The sequence below is a fragment of the Astatotilapia calliptera genome, chromosome 22 (genome assembly GCF_964374335.1).
Source record: "Astatotilapia calliptera chromosome 22, fAstCal68.1, whole genome shotgun sequence".
In the NCBI taxonomy this organism is placed as follows: domain Eukaryota; kingdom Metazoa; phylum Chordata; class Actinopteri; order Cichliformes; family Cichlidae; genus Astatotilapia; species Astatotilapia calliptera.
The window spans coordinates 31,997,919-32,017,330 of NC_137442.1; the positions used below are offsets into that span (position 1 = coordinate 31,997,919).

The window sequence follows — 19,412 nt, forward strand, 5'->3', positions numbered from 1 at the left end:
AACTGCAGAGTTTCAAAGGTCCTCTGGCATTAACATCAGGACAAAAAGTGTGCATCAGGAGCTTTGTGGTTCTCCTGTGGTTGGTGATATGAGGCTTCAAATTCAAAATTCAAATTCAAATTCAAATTTTATTTGTCACGTACACAGTCATACACAGTACGATATGTAGTGAAATGCTTGGACAACTGCTCGTGACCTAAAGAGAACAAAAAGGAAAAGGCTATGAATAAGATAGGAAATAAATATGAAAAATTAAAAAGGGTAAATTTAACTAGGAAGGAATAAAATATAAATTAAGGTTAAAAATGAAATAACTGTACAACAAAATACACAATACACAATATAGAACTATATAAGAATGTATGAAGAAATCTAAATCTAAATAAATATATACACAATAACAGCAGCTGTACAAGTATTAACCGGAAATGAAGAAGATAGTGACCAGTGTTGTGCAAAAAAACAATGTGTGCAAAAACAATGTCCAGAAAGTCCAGTGTGTGTGTAAGAACCATATGTGTGGGTCAGTACTGTGTGGTGGTGTGATTGAGAGACCGTATCGCCTGCGGGAAGAAGCTCCTCCTCAGTCTCTCTGTGTTGGTCTTCAGGGAGCGGAATCGCTTTCCTGACCTCAACAGAGAGAACAGTCTGTTGTTGGGATGGCTGAGGTCCTTCACGATCTTCCTGGCCTTGGTCCAGCACCGCCTGCTGTAGATTGAGTGCAGGTCAGGGAGCTCGGAGCGGATGGTGCGCTCAGCTGACCGCACAACCCTCTGTAGAGCTCGTCTGTCCTGCATGGTGCTGTTCCCGAACCAGGTTAAGATGTTTCCCGCCAGGATGCTCTCTATGGTGCACGAGTAAAAGTTCCTGAGCACCTTGGAGGGCAGTTGGAAGTCTCTCAAGCGTCTGAGGTGGTAGAGACGCTGTCGGGCCTTTTTCACCACGGTGTTGATGTGACAGGACCATGACAGGTCCTGCGTGATGTGAACTCCGAGGTATTTGAAGCTGTCCACTCTCTCCACTGGGCACTCGTTGATGACGGGGGTCTGGTAGTTCCTCTCCTGCTTAGTGCTGAAGTCCACTATCAGCTCCTTTGTCTTACTGACGTTTAGAAGGAGGTTGTTCCTCTGGCACCAGTTCTCCAGATTCCTAATCTCCTTCAGGTAGGCCGTCTCGTTGTTATCAGAGATCAGGCCCACCACGACGGTGTCGTCAGCAAACTTGATGATGGTGGTGGAGCTGGTAGTGGCCACACAGTCATATGTGTACAAAGAGTACAGCAGGGGGCTCAGAACACACCCCTGGGGGGCTCCAGTGCTGAGAGTGGTGGAGGCTGAGACATGTCCGCCCATCCTTACTGCCTGTGGTCTGCCAGTTAGGAAGTTGGAGATCCACTGACACATAGATGAGCTGAGTCCCAGATGCTCCAGCTTGGTGGTGAGTGTGGAGGGAATTATGGTGTTAAATGCAGAGCTGTAGTCTATGAAGAGCATTTTAACATAATTCCCCCTTCTAGTGTCCAAGTGAGTGAGTGATGTGTGGAGGAGATGAGAGATGGCATCGTCTGTGGAACGATTTGGACGGTAAGCGAACTGTAGTGGGTCCAGTGTGTCTGGTAGTGAAGAAATGATGAAGTCTCTGACCAGGCGTTCAAAGCACTTCATCACTACTGAGGTGAGGGCTACAGGGCGATAGTCATTGAGAGAAGCAGGGTGGGGTTTCTTCGGGACAGGAACAATGATGGACTCTTTGAAGCATGTGGGGATCACCGACTGAGATAAAGAGATGTTGAATATCTCAGTGAACACAGGAGCTAGCTGGTATGCGCAGTCTCTTAGGATACGACCTGGGATGCCGTCTGGTCCTGCTGCTTTCCTGGTGTTCACTCTCTTGAAGGCTCTCCTTACTTCATGCTCGGAGATGACGAGCACGTTTCCGGTGCTGGCAGTATCTTCCTGTCTGCAGCCGTTAGCGCCGCTAACACTAGCATTGTTGGAGACCTTAGCTGCAGCCTCGAAGCGAGCATAGAAAGTGTTCAGCTCGTCTGCCAGAGTCACGGCCGCGTTCGTCATATCGGTTGTTGGTGCTTTATAGTCCGTTATTGTCCTTAGTCCCCGCCACAGGCTCCTAGAGTCACTCTGTTGGAGTTGTGACTCTAGTTTCCTCCCGTAGCGCTGCTTCGCCTCTTTCACCGCCCTCCGCACGTTATATGACGCGGCTTTGTACGGGTCCATGTCCCCCGTCATGAGTCCCGTGTTGTAGGCAGCGGTGCGGGATCTCAGAGCGTCGCGGATGGTTTTATCCACCCACGACTTCTGGTTGGGAAACGTTGTGATAGTCTTTGTCTCCACGGTATCATCCGCTAGTTTCCCGATGAATCCCACAACCGCTTCCGTAAACACGTTGACGTCATCGTCGGAGCTGTTTCTGAACATGCCCCAGTCTGCGTCATCGAGTGCGTCCTGTAACGCGGCCACCGATTGATCCGTCCAGCGCGCGACCTTCCTCTGAACCGGAACTTCCTGTTTCAGCCTTTGTTTGTATTTTGGCATGAGGAAGATGGCGGCGTGATCAGATTTGCCAAACGGGGGGCGGGATTGTGCCTTGTAGCCGTCCTTGACCGTAGTGTAGCAGTGGTCCAGTGTCCTTTCACCCCTGGTGGGGCAGGTGATGTGTTGATAAAAGTTCGGCGCTGCGCGTTTGAGGTTGGCGCTATTAAAGTCCCCCGTCACAATAAGCGCAGCGTCCCGGTGTTGTGTCTGGTGCTGTGTGAGTGCCTCATGCAGCTCGCATAAGGCGGTGACCGTGTCCGCTTGTGGTGGAATATAAACGGCACTTACAATGACCGATGCAAATTCCCGAGGTAGATAAAAAGGACGACACATGATGGACAGTAGTTCCAGATTGCATCAGACAGAGTGGTGTAACGTATTCACTGGACTCTAGGACTGCAACAGCAAGTCAGACTTTCTAATTCCAACATCAGCATTTGACCTCATAAGTGCTCTGCTGGATCAGCAGGGCAAAAAGTCTCACACACACTCAATCTTGTAGCAAGTCTTCCCAGAACAGTAGAAGCTGTTATAGATGCAAAGGGTCACCAGATTCATCTTAAAGCCTACGGATTTAGAATGCAGAACTGTGCTGGTAAAAAACTCAAACTCAAAATTGGCGTCATCTTCATCCTTGAATGAGTCAGTGACAGATCCAGTTTGGGGGACTTGATGATTATCACAAGGATTAACATTTTGAAGTTTTTGGGTCATGAATGGCAGCCTTACTCACTAACTAGGCAGTCAGACGCTGCCCATCTTTGAACTCAGCCTTAACTGTAATCTCAGCTGCATGCATGTAAAACTATCTTGTTGAGAGAAAGTTCTGACAGACCATCACACATACACAAGCACCAGCCAACCTTATTCCTGCTGTAGCTGTTGCCTCCAGGGCAACTATAACCTAGCCAGATACTATAACCTAATGGAAAATCCTGAAAATCACGGCAAACCGTGCCGAGTTGATCTGAGTAGGTAGTCAAGGAAAAGGGGGGTTAAGAGATACTCCTATGGTGCAGCCATTACCAGCAAGAAAACATCTCAGTCTCCACCTGTCCGTTTATCCTCCAGGTCTCGGTTCCCTAATGTGCAAGCGGGAGAGGTCACGCTTCGATACGTCACTGGGTCTCTTGACCCGGAAGTTTGCAGAGCTCCTGAGGTGCTCCGCCGATGGGGTTTTGGATTTAAACGTAGTGTGTCGGGAACTTGGCGCCTCTAAGAGGCGCATCTATGATATCACAAACGTCCTTGAAGGGATCCAGCTCATCAAAAAGAAGTCTAAAAACCACATCCAGTGGTGGTAAGTATAAACTGGGCCAGTAAGTAACAAACATAGACCCATTTTATGCATAAATGTATACAGTGGCTTGCAAAAGTATTCGGCCCCCTAGAACTTTCCCACATTTTGTCACATTACAGCCACAAACATGAATCAATTTTATTGGAATTCCACGTGAAAGACCAAAACAAAGTGGTGCACACGTGAGAAGTGGAACGAAAATCATTCATGATTCCAAACATGTTTTACAAATAAATAACTGAAAAGTGGGGTGTGTGTAATTATTCAGCCCCCTTTGGTCTGAGTGCAGTAAGTTGCCCATAGACATTGCCTGATGAGTGCTAATGACTAAATAGAGTGCACCTGTGTGTAATCGAATACTTTTGCAAGCCACTGTATTTAGTAGGGCAAGGGGGCTTTTTTTCTGCTCCTAATGCTCAGACACATTGGATAACTTGAGTGTTGCTTGTTTCGCTGTTGACCTGGGTGTTTTTGAATGCTTGTGCACAGGGGCGGACAACTGAATGAAGACTATCAGCCTGTGCTAAAGGCTCTTGGCGAGGAGGAGAGGAAGCTGGACGAGCTGATCCAAAGCTGTACGGAGCAGATTCATGAGCTGTGTGAGGACTGCCACAGTCACAGATATCCTTTGTCTGTTCAGCTTCATTTCACTCTTTATTGTCACCCAGGAAACACTCTGAAGGCAGGTTTAATGGGTAAAACTGCTAGGATAAAAATATTAGTGTTTGCCGTTAAGGTAACAGCACCAGGAGCCCTGAGTTGTTCTCAAAGTCTCAGTATGTCTGCCTTTCAAACTGCATTGACTTCATGAGACATGCAGGTGGCACTAGAGGTACATTTCTTTCTTTGTAAACTGTCAACATTTAATAATGGCTGACCAGAGACAGTCTTTACTGTAGTGGTGTGTGTGCTGTTGGCATAAAGGAGGAAAAGTTTATTTGTTCCAATCAAGGAAAAATACTAGCTTTCAAAGAGCAAACAATACCTGGAATTAATTATCACTAATGTTTCAGAACGCACCTGCCTTGTGGTTAATAAAAAGCAGTGGTTGTCTGGTGATTGTGTTGAATTTTTTATTTATCTTTTCAAATCAAATTTGATGGCCGATTCCAAGTAGTTGCAGCAACCAGCTGGTCCACAACGCCCGCTTTCAATTATAGGGTGGTTGGTTGCCTGGTGGGAGGGCAGTTTGTCTCCCAGCAATCGTGGAATGGCTCAGACCAACTGCAGGTTTGAAAATAACTGCCATCCAATTCATAACCGCAGACGGACTGATTGCACTGTGCCTGCGTTAAAGAGCGTGCCGGTCATTTTGTAGTCAAATCCCACCTGCAGCAGCTCTGTCATATTTGTTGGGAATGCCTGTTTTACATCAGTGACATTTTGGCCAGTAGTTAATGTGAGTTTTGATGTTTGTAGTTGGCAACAAATGTGTGAATTTTGCCACTTGATCACATTTGATTGATGTATTATCACAAATGTATTGTATTTAATTGCCGGCTTGGCTAAAAGTGGGATAAATCTGCCTCTCCTGTGGCAGGGGGAAAAACACCTTCCTAATGGGTCAATAGTGTTTGTTTGTTTTTTGTTTTTTTGGTGTTTGTTTTATGAATTGTGGCTCATATTGGTGTAAAGAAAACAGGTCTACCTTGTGATAAAGAAACTGTTGCAGTGTGAGCATGCGGTGTCCTGCAGTCGTACAGTTATGATTTGAAAAGCTGACATGATGTAGGTGAAACCACACTGCTGGTGCGACACGTGCATGAGTTTTGGAGTCCGCTGAACTCTAAGCTCCAGCGGCACACAAACACCAGTCTGTTGTTTTTATTGTCTTCCTTGACTTTGTGGCTCACATACGCCTATTTGACTTACAAGGATATCTATAGGATTCCCGCTCTGAAAGATCAGACTGTGATCGTGATCAAAGCCCCCACAGAGACTCAACTCGTAGTGCCACACCCAGACGAGGTACATGTCAGTCGGACAAGGTGTAAGATTATTAGTCATTTCTGTTCTCTAGTGGAACTGCTGCTGTTTTTGAGTCGTTAATCATAAATCCACGTGTCTGCTTTCTCAATGCTCAGAGCCTGCAGATCCACCTCAGCAGCACTCAGGGACCCATTGATGTGTTCATGTGCTCCGATGAGCCCCTCCCCATCGAAGCTACAGGTTATTCAGCTGCTGACGAGGGCAGTGGAAGTCATTTAAATGACAGCGACTCCATGCTCGATTTGCCCTTCGCGGCCTTCGCTCAGTTTTCCAGAGGTGAGTCTTGTGTTTGAGCATCCTGTCGCTCTGGTGCCACAGAGGACAAGGAAACGACGTATCACCGTAACCGCGTTGCTGTCACAGGAGCCTTGAACAGTACTATGCCCAGCTCCAACTCTGTTTTGAGATTTTTGGGTGATTTGATCACTTTCTTCCTCACCGGTGTCTCCTCATTCACACTCCCGTGTCATTCCAGAAAACGCTAACAGCAGTTGTGGAATTGATAATCTCTCCAAGCTTCAGCCTGAGCCGACACAGCAGCGCTCTCCTATACCCTCCACTCTCACCTCCCCCCAGCCCCCCTCTGAGTGCAGTTTTGTTGCTCTCAGTCCCCCTGTGGCCTTCTCTCACAATGAGGAGGGCTGCGTTGTGAGCGTGGCTGACGGGGAGGGCATCACTGACCTCTTCTCCTCTGTCGACTTGGACCAGTTGCCTCAGGATATTCCGCTTCTCTGAACAGATGTGAAGGAATAAATGGAATTTCCATGTAAATGGGATATGAACAGGATCCAATAAACTAGTTGAAGGAGCCAAACTAGTGAAGGAGCCTTCCATGTAATTCCATTGCCATCCAGGCCTCTTTTCTTCTCTTTTGGACGAGCTGACACGCGTTCTGAGGCATGTTTCTGTTTTGAGGCCTTTTTGACAGCTCTTCTCCACAATGTCAGTATTTCAGTGTCAACAAAAAGGACTGATTTGAACCCAGAGCTTTGTCAGTTACAGGGACACTGTGAACTGGTCTGGAGAGGTGACGTACACCAAAGGTTTAGAAGTCTGTCCAAAGTCATTCATTAGACTCTTGCTGCTTGTTTTGGAGCTCTGTGATGACAAACAGCTGCAGATGGCATTCGTACACAACTGTTTGATGAACATTGTTGTGCTTTATTACTGATTCACTCGACTTGTTGGAGATACTAATGCAGATTTGTGTCTTATTAGTTACAGCTGGTCTTGTATCATCTTGCAGTGATGCGTTTAAAGCAAACCTGTCCATTATTTGGCATTCTCCCATCCAGGTTTTTCGTTTCAGATACCTTAAGTCAGGAGGATTTATCGGTCCAAGCACGTGCTCTCATTGCCCTCAGATTTATCGTATTGCATCGAGGTCATTTGAATCGTCTCGATGTGCATTTTAAGACTGAGTTTGCGGCTCAGCGTGACGGAATAAAGATTTAGGCTATGAAGCCGTTTGTGATGACATAACAAAGTAACAGGTGAATGTTGATTGGTTAGGCTATGACCAATGACTGTTAAGGTTTACTGATGTGTTGGAACAGTGCATTACTCTGTGCTACTTAAACTGAACGCCTCATAGCACAGTGTGCTATAAGCCCGTGTTGGCTTTTCTCAGGGTTCCAGTAGCTTTTACACCTGGTGCAATTTCATAAGTTAAAGGCTTATTCATACACAGTATTTACCAGAGCCCCACTGATGTATGATGACTAAGACCTAAACTGATATCCGGCAATTTAAAAATCCGACACATAAGCAGCAATATTTAGCATAACCACATTTCCATAAGATTTGGCTCATGTAGTTTAAAAGCACTCTAACTGGAGGTGCTCAGATCAGCTGCTTGTTGTCTGTGGTGTAACAAACAGGTGTTGCTTACTGAGAAGTCACAGAGGAGTGATCTCTGAACTAAAAGCTTGCAACATCAACACTCAAAATATGCTCTACAGCCATGTCTTCTTTCCACTTTTCAACTTTAATGCGCCATTAGAAATGCTGATATCGGCTGATATCTGTCGGGCTCTGGTATTTACAATGTTGTCCAGAGTTTGACGTGTACGAGAGCTTTGCTTTAATATTGATCGCCAGTTTAAAATGACACTAATTATGATGGCAGACATTTCAGCAGGTCACTTTCTCAGGTACCGCTGCAGCCTGTTTGCGCTCTCTTAGCTGTTAAGAGGAGCAGGATTGTCTGATGATGACACGCTGAACCACTAAAAGCACAGAGGAGAGGCTCTACCATTTAAAGCCCGTTCTTGTTTACGGAACATTTTAAATTGTGCCTTTTTCACGGTGCACACTTCAGCGAGGTTGTGTTCGGCGCCACTAAAAACAAACATGTTGCATTCGGGTGAACTGTTTTGTCATCGTTCTTGGAGAATGAAAGGGCTTCTGCTGATGAAAGGACTGTAACACTAAACCCTTTTCATGCTCACTTGAGCATCTCTCATGAATGCTCACCAGAATTCTTGTCATTTGTTGTCAGTATCAAACTAGGACAGCGCCCGGCTCGAGTGGCTCAACTGCTGTATTTACGAGGCATTGAACGGCTAACCACTGTTGGCACTCAGATCTGGTGTTCTGTAATCCACAGAGTGGGCTACTCTCTTCACAATGTGTGTTATGTTTGCTTGGCAGAGTCGGGAGGCTGTGAAAGGAAAAACTGTTTTCTGTGTTTTTAACAATTCGACACTAAGATCAAATCTAAAGCTTCAGGTTTTTCCCCTCATGTTATTTTTACTGTTGTTCACGTATTCGCATCAGTTTTGTGTTCAGTTAGATTCATTCTCACTCGAGAGCCTCTTTTTACCACTGATTCTGTCCCCCTAATGCTGCTTTGTAGCCAGAAGACCTCTGCTGAGGGTCATTTCTGTTAAATATTGTATCAAAACTTGAATAAATTTGAGCTCATTTACTTATTAATTCCCAAGTCTATTCTGTTTTCTCTTATTTTTAAATTACATTTTGCTTTTCAGTGAGTCCACGTTAAATTACTCTCATTATGCTTTTCCTTATATTCAGACAGCACTGAATGTTAAAGTTTAAGAGTTTTTCCAACTCGTGGCTCTCTATGATGTCACTGAGAGTGGATCACAACTGCTGTCCAGAGTTTCTGTTTATAAGGGTCAGAAGAAGACAGTTTTAATACAGGCAGCCAGTATAAGTAGAAGACACACAGGTCTGAATCGTGCAAAGCTACTGAGATTAAAAAGAGCTTTAAATGAACATTGGATCCTCTAATGCAGGGGTGTCCAACTCCAGGCCTCAAGGGCCGGTGTCCTGCAAGTTTTAGATCTCACCCTGGGTCAACACACCTGAATCAAATGATTAGTTCATTATCAGGCCTCTGGAGAACTTCAAGACATGTTGAGAAGGAAATTTAGCCATTTAAATCAGCTGTGTGGATCAAGGACACATCTATAACCTGCAGGACACCAGCACTTGAGGCCTGGAGTTGGACGCTCCTGCTCTAATGCCTGTTAAATGTTTTCAGACTAGTTGATTTAAGTGGTAGTGTAAGCCTTAAATCAATTAGATCATGTAACACTGACCTATGAATCATTAAAGTGTGTGTGGGGGAGGAAAAATAAGCGCCAACTCAAGAGATGAGCTGGTGTTGTCTCCACATAACGGACAACTTAGCAAAGGACCAGTTTGAAATTGTATCATTTGGCACTTTGTTACAAGCAGCTTGTAAAAAAAAACAAAAAAAAAAAAACGCTCACAATTAGTTCCTATTTAATGAGCCAATGGCATAAAATAGTATTTTTGTGCCAACAAGCTGATTCCCAAAGATTTACTAGGTCAAAAACAACTTGACACAGGACCTGAGAGATGGATCTGGCCCTTCAGTTGATTCAATCTACTGTTCCCTTCTTAAGAAAGGGAAGAGAAAAGACTGAGATATGGCAAATTGCAGAACACATTACAAATTACAAGACTGAAAATGGGTGGCAACAGTTCGAATGAAATGAAAAACAATTTTGAAATATTTGTTTCAAATCAATTTGTACGGACTGTCAGGAGAGAGGTAAAACGGTGGAGGCTCGGTTATAGTTTGGCTTGCATCTCAGACAGCGGTGTTTGAGATCTTGTCCAACTACTGTTGGATTGTGATCCAGCATTCAGTGTCATCGGGGAAGCATTTGGTTTGCGTTGCGTGCACTAAAAACATGCCTCGAGTGGAAAAGACACAAACAAACCACAATTGTACATGATCAGACATGGACTGGCCTCCCCACAGCCAGGACCTCAGCATTATTGAAACAATATGGGATCATCAACAAGAGGCAACACCCAAAGAAGAGCTTTGACTGTCCTTCAAGAAGCCTGGAGAGCTGTCCCCGACTACTTAAAAACAATATAAGAAAGTGTGCTTAAGTAAAGCTTATTAAACACTGAAGGCTTCAAATTTGTGGTTGTTAAATTTTCACTATATTGGAAAATTATTTTAACAATAATTTTAAGTGTGCTGGGTATTAAAAGGTAAAAGGGTAAGCTTTCAGAAGATGGATCTTGTTTTGATGAGCCAGCTCTCCCACATGCTGATACAATCCTTTAAAGTTTACACAAAAAGCACTTTTTCAAGTTTTCCTCTGTGAATTATCAGAAAGCAGAAAAAAGATCCAAGGCCCCAAGGCTTGTTTCTGTTACTCTGCACTACAGACAATCAACTGGGAGAGCTTTGCTTTTGAAACTGATATATCCACGTTAGCGATGTTCAAAGTTGGTCATGGAGAAAAATGTTCTAAAAATGTGCTTTTGGCTCAAGGTTGTGACGTGTGGGAAGTTCAACAGAGTTGAAACTTTATATTGATGTGGTCAGTTAGGTAGCAGAGGGGGGTGTTAATCAGTTTCAGCTGCTTTAGTGTTAATGAAATTAACAACAGGTGCATTACAAGGGCAACAATGAGACACTGCAAATACAGGATTCACAGGTCAAGGCCACTGACATTATTCCCCACGTCATCTGTTCTCACTGTATTTTCACTAGTTTTGCACTTAGCTTGGGTCGGTGTCGCTATGGGTAGCATGAGGTAATACTTGGACCCTACACACGTTGGACAGGTAATACAAATCCTCCAGGATGGCATATCAGTATGCACCACTGCCAGAAGCTTTGCTGTGTCTCCCAGCACAGTCTCAAGAGCATGGAGGAGATTCCAGGAGAGCTGGACAGGGTCGTAGATGGTCCTTAACCCATCAGCAGGCCTTGTATCTGCTCCTTTGAGTAAGGAGGAACAGGTCGAGCACTGCCAGAGGTGCAAAATGACCTCATGAGGGGGGCCTGAGGACTCTCTAATGGGGCTTGTGCTCACTGCCCAGCACAGAATTGGCATTTGCCATAGAATACAAGAATTAGCAGGTCCACCACTGGCGCTCTGTGCTTGTCACAGGTGAGAGCAGGTTCACCCTGACCACATGTGACAGACATGGACGGGTGGGGAGAATCCATCTTTCTGTCATTTCTTTCAGCAGTGTATTTTCTTTTAAATCCATGCAGTTGAGCACTTCTAAATGTTTCCACAGTGTGGGGAGATCAGCTGTTTTGCTTTGGTACAGTCCCAGTGTGTGCTTTTAAGATCCCAAACTACGCACCAGGATGAAGCAGCTTGACGTTACCTGCTACACAACAACAGTCATGTTCTGTGCTTCTGTTTAGTGTTCATGCTGTTTAATAGCAGTAACAAAGCTTCAGTTTTCTTTAACCATCCTAATTGCCGTGTAACCCCCAGTGCAGTGCACTAGTGGGATCTCTCTGCCACTAGGAGGCACTGAGATCCCACAGAATCCTTCAATTACATTTTCACAAGCTTGTGTTGTTTTCAAACTGTGCAATAAAGTGTTGCCCATCTGAGAAGCGGCTTGTATAAATTGAAGTGGGAACGGGGTTGCGATGATATAACATGGCGCCTTGCTGGTCACGTTAAATCTAAATAGCGGAAGGAAAGTTTTAGTCATCCTTTACGGAAAAAATCAGCAGGAACAGGCTCTGTGTCAAACTGAACACCCACGTGCTCTGTTTTGTTTCAGCCGCAAACATCACCTCCCTGAGCTGTCGGAGCTATATTTATTCCCCGTGCCCACTTGTGCAAGGACCAGGCGCCTGCTGACATGACGATGTGACAGTTTGTCATCTCATTCAAGTGAAGTCGCCAAGATCGCCCCAGGCTACTTATCAGACATGTAATCTGAATCAGTTTTGGAGGCATTAGCGGCTTCAGAGGAGCCAGGAGAGCGGGGTTAAAATGCAGGTTTGACTGACATCATTGACTCTGCTGATCAGATTACCATATCCTTAGGCCGCTTACTGGATATGAAAGGAGAGACTGGTAATTACATTGAATGTATTTGCCCGACTTTCATGGTTGGAGGAAGGAGAACATGTTAGTGAGACTGAAACATTGCTCCACAGCTGAAATCCTCTGTGGCACATTGGTAGATGTGGGTGTTATTGTCAGATGATCGCTGATTAAATCAGGGTTCTTTAAAAAAAAAAAGTGATCTAAAATCTTCTAAAGCTCAGTTTAAAAAAAGAAGTGCCTCTGATGTTCCTCTTTATTTATACAGAAGCACCCGCACCTTGTAAACTTTTGTTCTTCTTTTCCCGTCCCTACTTCTCTTTGTCTGAGCCACAGCATCTTAGAAAAACACATCATCGCCCTCGACATGATGATGTAATCCGTCAGGTGCCTACAGCCTTCGAGCCTGACTATAGATGGCAGTGTGGTACCTTAAAAACCCCTCATGAACCCTGTCAACCCAGTTCCCCACAAACAGTGGCACACTCACACCGAGTTCATGAAGTCACTGGATCACTGCTATTATTGATTCATGTGTGCTTCTCTTGTTGTTGTTTCTTCTTCTTTTTTTTTTTTTTGCTCTTCTCTGTGTCGCTTAAGATTTGCACATCGGAGGAAGGGGGGGAAAGTGAATATTGAATTGGGTCATATTGAATTAGGTCCGACGTCAACCACCTTCCCATCTCAAGAGGGCTCACTTAAAGTTCAGTCGATACAACTGTCAATCGGGCGATCAATCATTCTGTGAGGTTTCTTTTATTTATTTTTTTTAAGTGCTTTTCCTTGTTGGCTGCAAGTACATGATGTGTGGTGGCTTTGAAGGTTTTGAAGCACTGGACAAAACACACAGATGGCTTGGCTTAAAGTGTGACATAGGACTAAGTCATCATCACTTAAGGCTCACTCCCTCAGGGAAGGGGGTTTTAGGAGTGACTCGAGGCATGTGACGCTGCAGGTTGGTAGGCTTGCCCAGCTGTTCCTTCCCTTTACCCCCTGAAAATGCAGCACTTGTTTCTGCGCTATGCTCTCTTCAGCCAGGCGGTTGTTTTGACTGCTGTAATGCACTGAGGCTGAGAGAGAGAGAGAGTGAAAAATAAGAGAGGGTTAAAGAGGGAGCATGAAAACCAGGAGAGAGATGGAGCGAGCGTACTATTCGTCTCTCATTGGCGGGGGAGAGTACGGCGTCTTTTTGCGTAGCGCCGCCCCAGCCAATCGACGACTTGTGCAGTATTTTTGGGTTTATGAATGAAATGAATAGTGAGAAAGCAGGACGGGAGTAGTTTGATTCATCACCCGTAAGCTCGGGTTGCGCGGCGTAGACCGAAGACACAGGTGCGCTTGTTTTGCTACGCACGTGGCCTCAGAGGGCCTCTAGGCGCGGACAGAGAGATCAGTGGGCGGCAGCGATGCAGCAGCACATGCAAAAAGCACTCGCAGGCACACCTTTATCCATCTTTGTTATCTCACAAAGAAGTAAGTGCAGTTTAAACAGTGCATACACGCGTCAAAGCCTGATCAGTGCAGGTGGACCAGCCCGAGGCAGAATTGGCTGTTTACCTTCTTCCTGTTTTCTCTGTACACACTTGTTGTCACAGTCCAGCACAGTTTCATTCATGTAAAGAGTGACTGAAAGGGCAGCACGCTAAACTCTGTTAGTGGGTTTATAAGCTCAGCTGCTGGTGGAGTTCGTCCAGAGGTCAGGAGATGTTGAGTCACTGTGTTTTTACTCCATAATAACATGATTTGCACTCCTTTGGCTCTCAGTTCCTTCAGAGGTCGACAACGTCAAGGTGTTTGGGTATTAATCAGCTGGACTCAAATGTCCCTTTCCTCAAAATGTTTCTTGACAAAATAAAATGTTCACCTCTACCCTACAGATACAGCAGTGACTGCCGTCTTTATGGCGAAAAGAGTTAAAAATGTATGAAGACACAAGCTGTTGTTTAAACAGTCCACATATGGAAACCCCCACACACCCAAAGAACCAAAAAGAGACTGTTCAGTTACATATTTTCCTTCTTATCAAACCATTTCATCCTCTTATTTCAACCCTCTCAAGCAGAGATGTCAAACTCTTTTCACAATGCCAGGTTACACACATGGTTTGTACCAGCAAAACTTCAGTTTCTCAGTGTACAGAAATTTAATTACAGGTTTAATAAATCAGAAATCTTCATTTTAAAAAAAGACATGTATTCAATATATGAAAAATATCTGAAATATATGAAAACACAGTTAAATTTGTGTCCTCCTTCATATTTTCCCATTAGGCTGTATTGGAGACTTCGCTGGGCCGATTCTGGTCCCCGGGCCTTATGTTTGAGACCTCTGCTCTAAGAGTAATTTAGACCATATGAACCAAATGATTCGTTCATTTCATGAGTAATGGGAATAAATGGGCTATGGAACATTTTCACATCCATGTATTTTAAAGTGTTTTAAGTGACACACTCTCTGTCCCAAAATTCTCCTGCCACATGGAGGGCGACACTGCACGAGTCAACCAATAAATGACAGCTCAAGTTCGGAGGTGTAGTTCACTAAGTTTACTAAAAAGAAAAAAAATCAGCGTGACTTGAAACTTAATTTAAATCTGAACTAACGGGTTGAGTCAGAGACAGACAGAAATGCATGGCTTGTTTACCTTTTCTCAGCAGAGTTTATGTGCGTTTGAAATGAGTGCTGTATATGACTGTCTCATTTGGAAATCGTGAACACCCACAATGTTCGGTAAACCCAATAACTTTTAATGACTAGATTCAACAACCACGATTGTGAGATCTTTAATACCATTTTAAACACCCCCAAAAATATATCATTACGAGCAGCTTCTTTGGTTTCTATTATATTTGGAATATGTGAGCACTAGTAAAAAGCCATATATTGGATTATTATGGACTGGAGCTCAAATGTGACAGGGGCGCCAGTAGGGTTGGGCAATTGGACGAATATATCGACTATTGACGATAGGCTGAGCCCATTGGTGATTTATTCATTTGCCCATGAGTAAGTTTGCTAATAGTGATGGAGCTAATAGAAGCAATCCACAGGAAAACATAATAGCGCTGTTTTAACAGCACCCTCTTTGATCTGTGAGCAATTTTAATTGCTGTCAGCGTTAACTGACTAATGACTAATGTGATTAACAATTAACCCATTTGGAGTGCAGACTGAGTCAAAATCCCTGAAATGTCTGTCAACGCATTTTGGGTAGTTTGTCCAAAGTTTGTTCATTTTGCGCTCCAGATGGGTTAATTGTTAATCGCGGTAGTCATTAGAAATTTAATTGTTAATTGTGAAGACCGCGTTAACGCTGACAGCCCAAATTTAGTTCGTCAATGTTTGGACTTCTGTGTTGTAAACGCGCAGATCAGTCCGTGCATGATTACATTGCTCCGCCCATCAAAAAGTCTGCACATGCGCGAATATATCGCACATCGCGACTATTGGACTGGCGATTGTCGGTAAGAAAATTTGTACATATCGCCCAACCCTATAGGCGCCAGTCTGTTTTGTGATTTCAAATAATTTCTAAAATTCTGTGATTTTGGGGTTTATTGTTTATTAATTTTGATATGATCGAGGTTAGTAACGATGATTTTTTTTTTTGTTGTTCGTTGCCTGTAGTTTGCATGAAATGTGCTGACTTGTCTGCAATTCAATTCAATTCAATTTTATTTATATAGCGCCAAATCACAACAAAAGTCGCCTCAAGGCGCTTCATAGATACAGAGAAAAACCCAACAATCAAATGACCCCCTATGAGCAAGCACTTTGGCGACAGTGGGAAGGAAAAACTCCCTTTTAACAGGAAGAAACCTCCGGCAGAACCAGGCTCAGGGAGGGGCGGGGCCATCTGCTGCGACCGGTTGGGGTGAGAGAAGAAAGACAGGATAAAAGACATGCTGTGAAAGAGAGACAGAGATTAATAACAGATATGATTCAATGCAGAGAGGTCTATTAACACATAGTGAGTGAGAAAGGTGACTGGAAAGGAAAAACTCAATGCATCATGGGAATCCCCGGCAGCCTACGTCTATTGCAGCACCACTAAGGGAGGATTCAGGGTCACCTGGTCCAGCCCTAACTATATGCTTTAGCAAAAAGGAAAGTTTTAAGCCTAATCTTAAAAGTAGAGATAGTGTCTGTCTCCATCCATCCATCCATTTGCTTCTGCTTATCCTTTTCAGGGTCGCGGGGGGCGCTGGAGCCTATCCCAGCTGTCATAGGGCGAGAGGCGGGGTACACCCTGGACAGGTCGCCAGTCTGTCGCAGGGCCAACACACAGAGACAGACAACCATTTGCACTCACTTTCACTCGCACATTCACACCTAGTGGCAATTTGGATTATCCAATTAACCTATCCCCACAAGTTGCATGTCTTTGGACAGTGGGAGGAAGCCGGAGTACCCGGAGGGAACCCACGCAAACACGGGGAGAACATGCAAACTCCACACAGAAAGACCCCGGCCTGATGGTGGAATTGAACTCAGGACCTTCCTGCTGTGTGGCAACAGTGCTAACCGTGCTGCCCGCAGTCCCACAGTGTCTGTCTCCCGAATCCAAATTGGAAGCTGCAATCACTCCCCAACTAACTAGCAAGCACTACTGAAACGTAAAAAAACTGTAACTCAAGCCTTAAATGGGAAATATTTACCTTAACTGTTAAAGTAATGCCTCAGTGCTTACATTTCAAAAGACATGTAGCATTTAGGGAGTATGGTCTCTGTTTGTGTGTGTCAACATCTTCACAGTTTCGCTACCAGTTTCGTCAGATGTCTATTCATATTAATGTACAGAATTCACCTGCTTGCTGCTACTACTGCACATTCACCCAGTGTATATACTATATGTATGTATATATATATATATATAATGTTCTTCCTCTACCCCCCCCCCCCCAAATTTTTGCACATGTCGAGGAGCGTGTCAGGCTACATTTCACTGTGTGTTATACTTGTATAACTATGCATGTGACAAATAAAGAACCTTGAACCTTGAACCACTTTGGAACTCGTCTGCAAGTCACAAGACAAGTCGGTGTCTTCCATGCAAACAAGGGCAACTGCTGCGATCACCGAGTGACCAAAATAGTTGCAAGGATCTTTGTGACCACTTTCACCTAGTGACAATAAGCAACCTCCAGCAACCAGTTGCCATCCAGTTGGAGATTAAACTTTCTACCTAAGAATCTGGTGGTTGCAAGGACTTACTGACTGCTCTCTAGGGGCCTGTTCTTCGTACCTCGCTAAGTAAGTTAGCTGGATTAGATTGTTGACGATTTCGCGTGATCTTTGATCGTTCGGTTCCCCGAAGCTCATCCGGGACTTGCTGTCATAGCAACAGAGCCGTAAGCGTAAACCTGCTCGGGAGCAGGTTTACTTTATGTAAACAGGATTAGATCGCGGCCACGCAGGTATGTCCGCTTCATTTATACGAAAGCAACAGCGATATTTTACCACTGTTTCACCATAAATAAATAACATCAATGTAACTAAAGATAATGCAGCACTTGATCCTTTTATTGATGTCACACAGATACATACAGGTCATTTCCTAAAAAAGGGAAATGAACTATTAACATTCTATTACATGTATGTGATTATTACAGATGTAATTCATATTTCAGAGTAGTAATTGTAAATTACTTCGTGTAATCAAGATGAGAGACCACGGCTATAAAAGCGAAGGTGGATTTGGGAAGCCTGTTGCAGCCATGTCCTGTCCGTATACGCGACCAACCCATTGCGGAAGGTGCAAGATTGATAAGGAGAGTCCTCAGAATTCAGCGTATATTGCGGGATAGACAGGATCCTTTAGCTCAGCGCGACAGTGTGCTCATAGAGAGATATCGATATTCCCGTGAGGGTATTATTTACTTAACCAACTTGTTGACGAGGGGGTGCAGGACCACCACCTGTCTTTGTTTCCTCTGCCCTTTTCTTGGTTGCTGTTATGAACAAACTAACAGAATATTACAGGCCAGTATTACCTTGCCTGTCCGTCAGAGGATAGACTTTAAAGTTCTGATGCTGGCCTATAAAGCTCTGAATGGTTTAGGACCAAAATACATCAATGACCTCCTGACCCAGTATGAACCATCCAGATCCCTCAGGTCATCTGGATCCGGTCTTTTATCAGTTCCCAGAGTCAGAACCAGACACGGAGAAGCTGCATTCAGCTTTTATGCTCCTTATATCTGGAACAAACTCCCAGAAAGCCTCAGATCAGCTGAAACACTCAGTTTATTTAAATCCAGGTTGAAGACTCACCTGTTCTCAGCTGCATTTGAATAAAGCACCAAATCCACACTTTAAGCTTAAATTTCAAAACTTACATTTAACTACTGATTTTATCTACTGTTCTGATTTTATCTGTTTTGATTTTATATACTGTTGTTTGTTTGTTAATTAGTTAGTTAGTTGATTTGCTTGTTTTATTCAATTTTAAATCATGCTTTTTATTTGTTCTTGTTTCTAATGTCTCTGTAAAGCACTTTGAATCACCTTGTTGTTGAATTGTGCTATACAAATAAACTTGCCTTGCCTTGCCTTGCCTTGCCAAGAGACGCAAAGCAATCTAAGAGATAAATATTACCATTCTGTAGAATACTCCTGTATTCCACTTTTACTTGTTCCCATGTTCTTGTGGGTCCTGTTGTGGCTCTAATGTGAAAGGGGATATAATATAACATATTATAATATAATATAATGCCATATGATATTGGACAATATAGTGTCATATGATAGATCTACCCTACCGCCTACTGGTGTTGGCCAGAGGGGCCGATGGCGCGATATGGCAGCCTGGCTACAACTGTAGCTGCCTCCACCAGTGTGTGAATGTGGGAGTGAATGAATAGTGGTATCGTAAAGCGCTTTGGGTGCCTTGGAAAGCGCTATATAAATCCAATCCATTATTATTATTATTATTAAATTACCTACGAGTTTGATTTGTCAGCAACTTTCTGCCAGCCCTCTCTCCTTGCTTTTGCAGCCTTTGCAGTGTTCTCTTGCGTTTTAATTAAACTCTGAAACTCCTGAAATCCCTCACTCATGAGTTCTTGCTCTGCTGCCGGAAAATACCGAGCACGCCCCTTCGACATTTTCGCCGACCAATCAGCGGGTTGCCGATCAATGTTTCTACTATCGATGCGTAGCCCCTTTTACGACACCCAGTGATGTCACATTCCTGCGTCCAGCTGTACTAATCGTCAACAGCAGGTGTGTTCGGGGAACCGGATTAGCGAGCTC

General features: G+C 44.1%; 1 protein-coding gene across 5 annotated transcripts in view; it reads left to right on the plus strand.

The window, feature by feature from the left end:
* Positions 1-19,412, plus strand: part of e2f3 (E2F transcription factor 3) — a 79,765-nt gene that overhangs the window by 2,291 nt on the left and 58,062 nt on the right. For 4 of the 5 annotated variants that reach the window (XM_080296041.1, XM_026155987.2, XM_026155988.2 and 1 more), the window contains exons 3-7: positions 3,624-3,852; positions 4,342-4,473; positions 5,706-5,820; positions 5,937-6,117; positions 6,317-8,778. In XM_080296041.1, the coding sequence (XP_080152167.1) occupies positions 3,624-3,852; positions 4,342-4,473; positions 5,706-5,820; positions 5,937-6,117; positions 6,317-6,576 (917 nt within the window). In that variant the 3' untranslated portion in view covers positions 6,577-8,778. Of the gene's footprint in view, positions 1-3,623; positions 3,853-4,341; positions 4,474-5,705; positions 5,821-5,936; positions 6,118-6,316; positions 8,779-19,412 lie in introns of those variants that run through there. The other variant, XM_080296042.1, reaches the window with a different exon arrangement.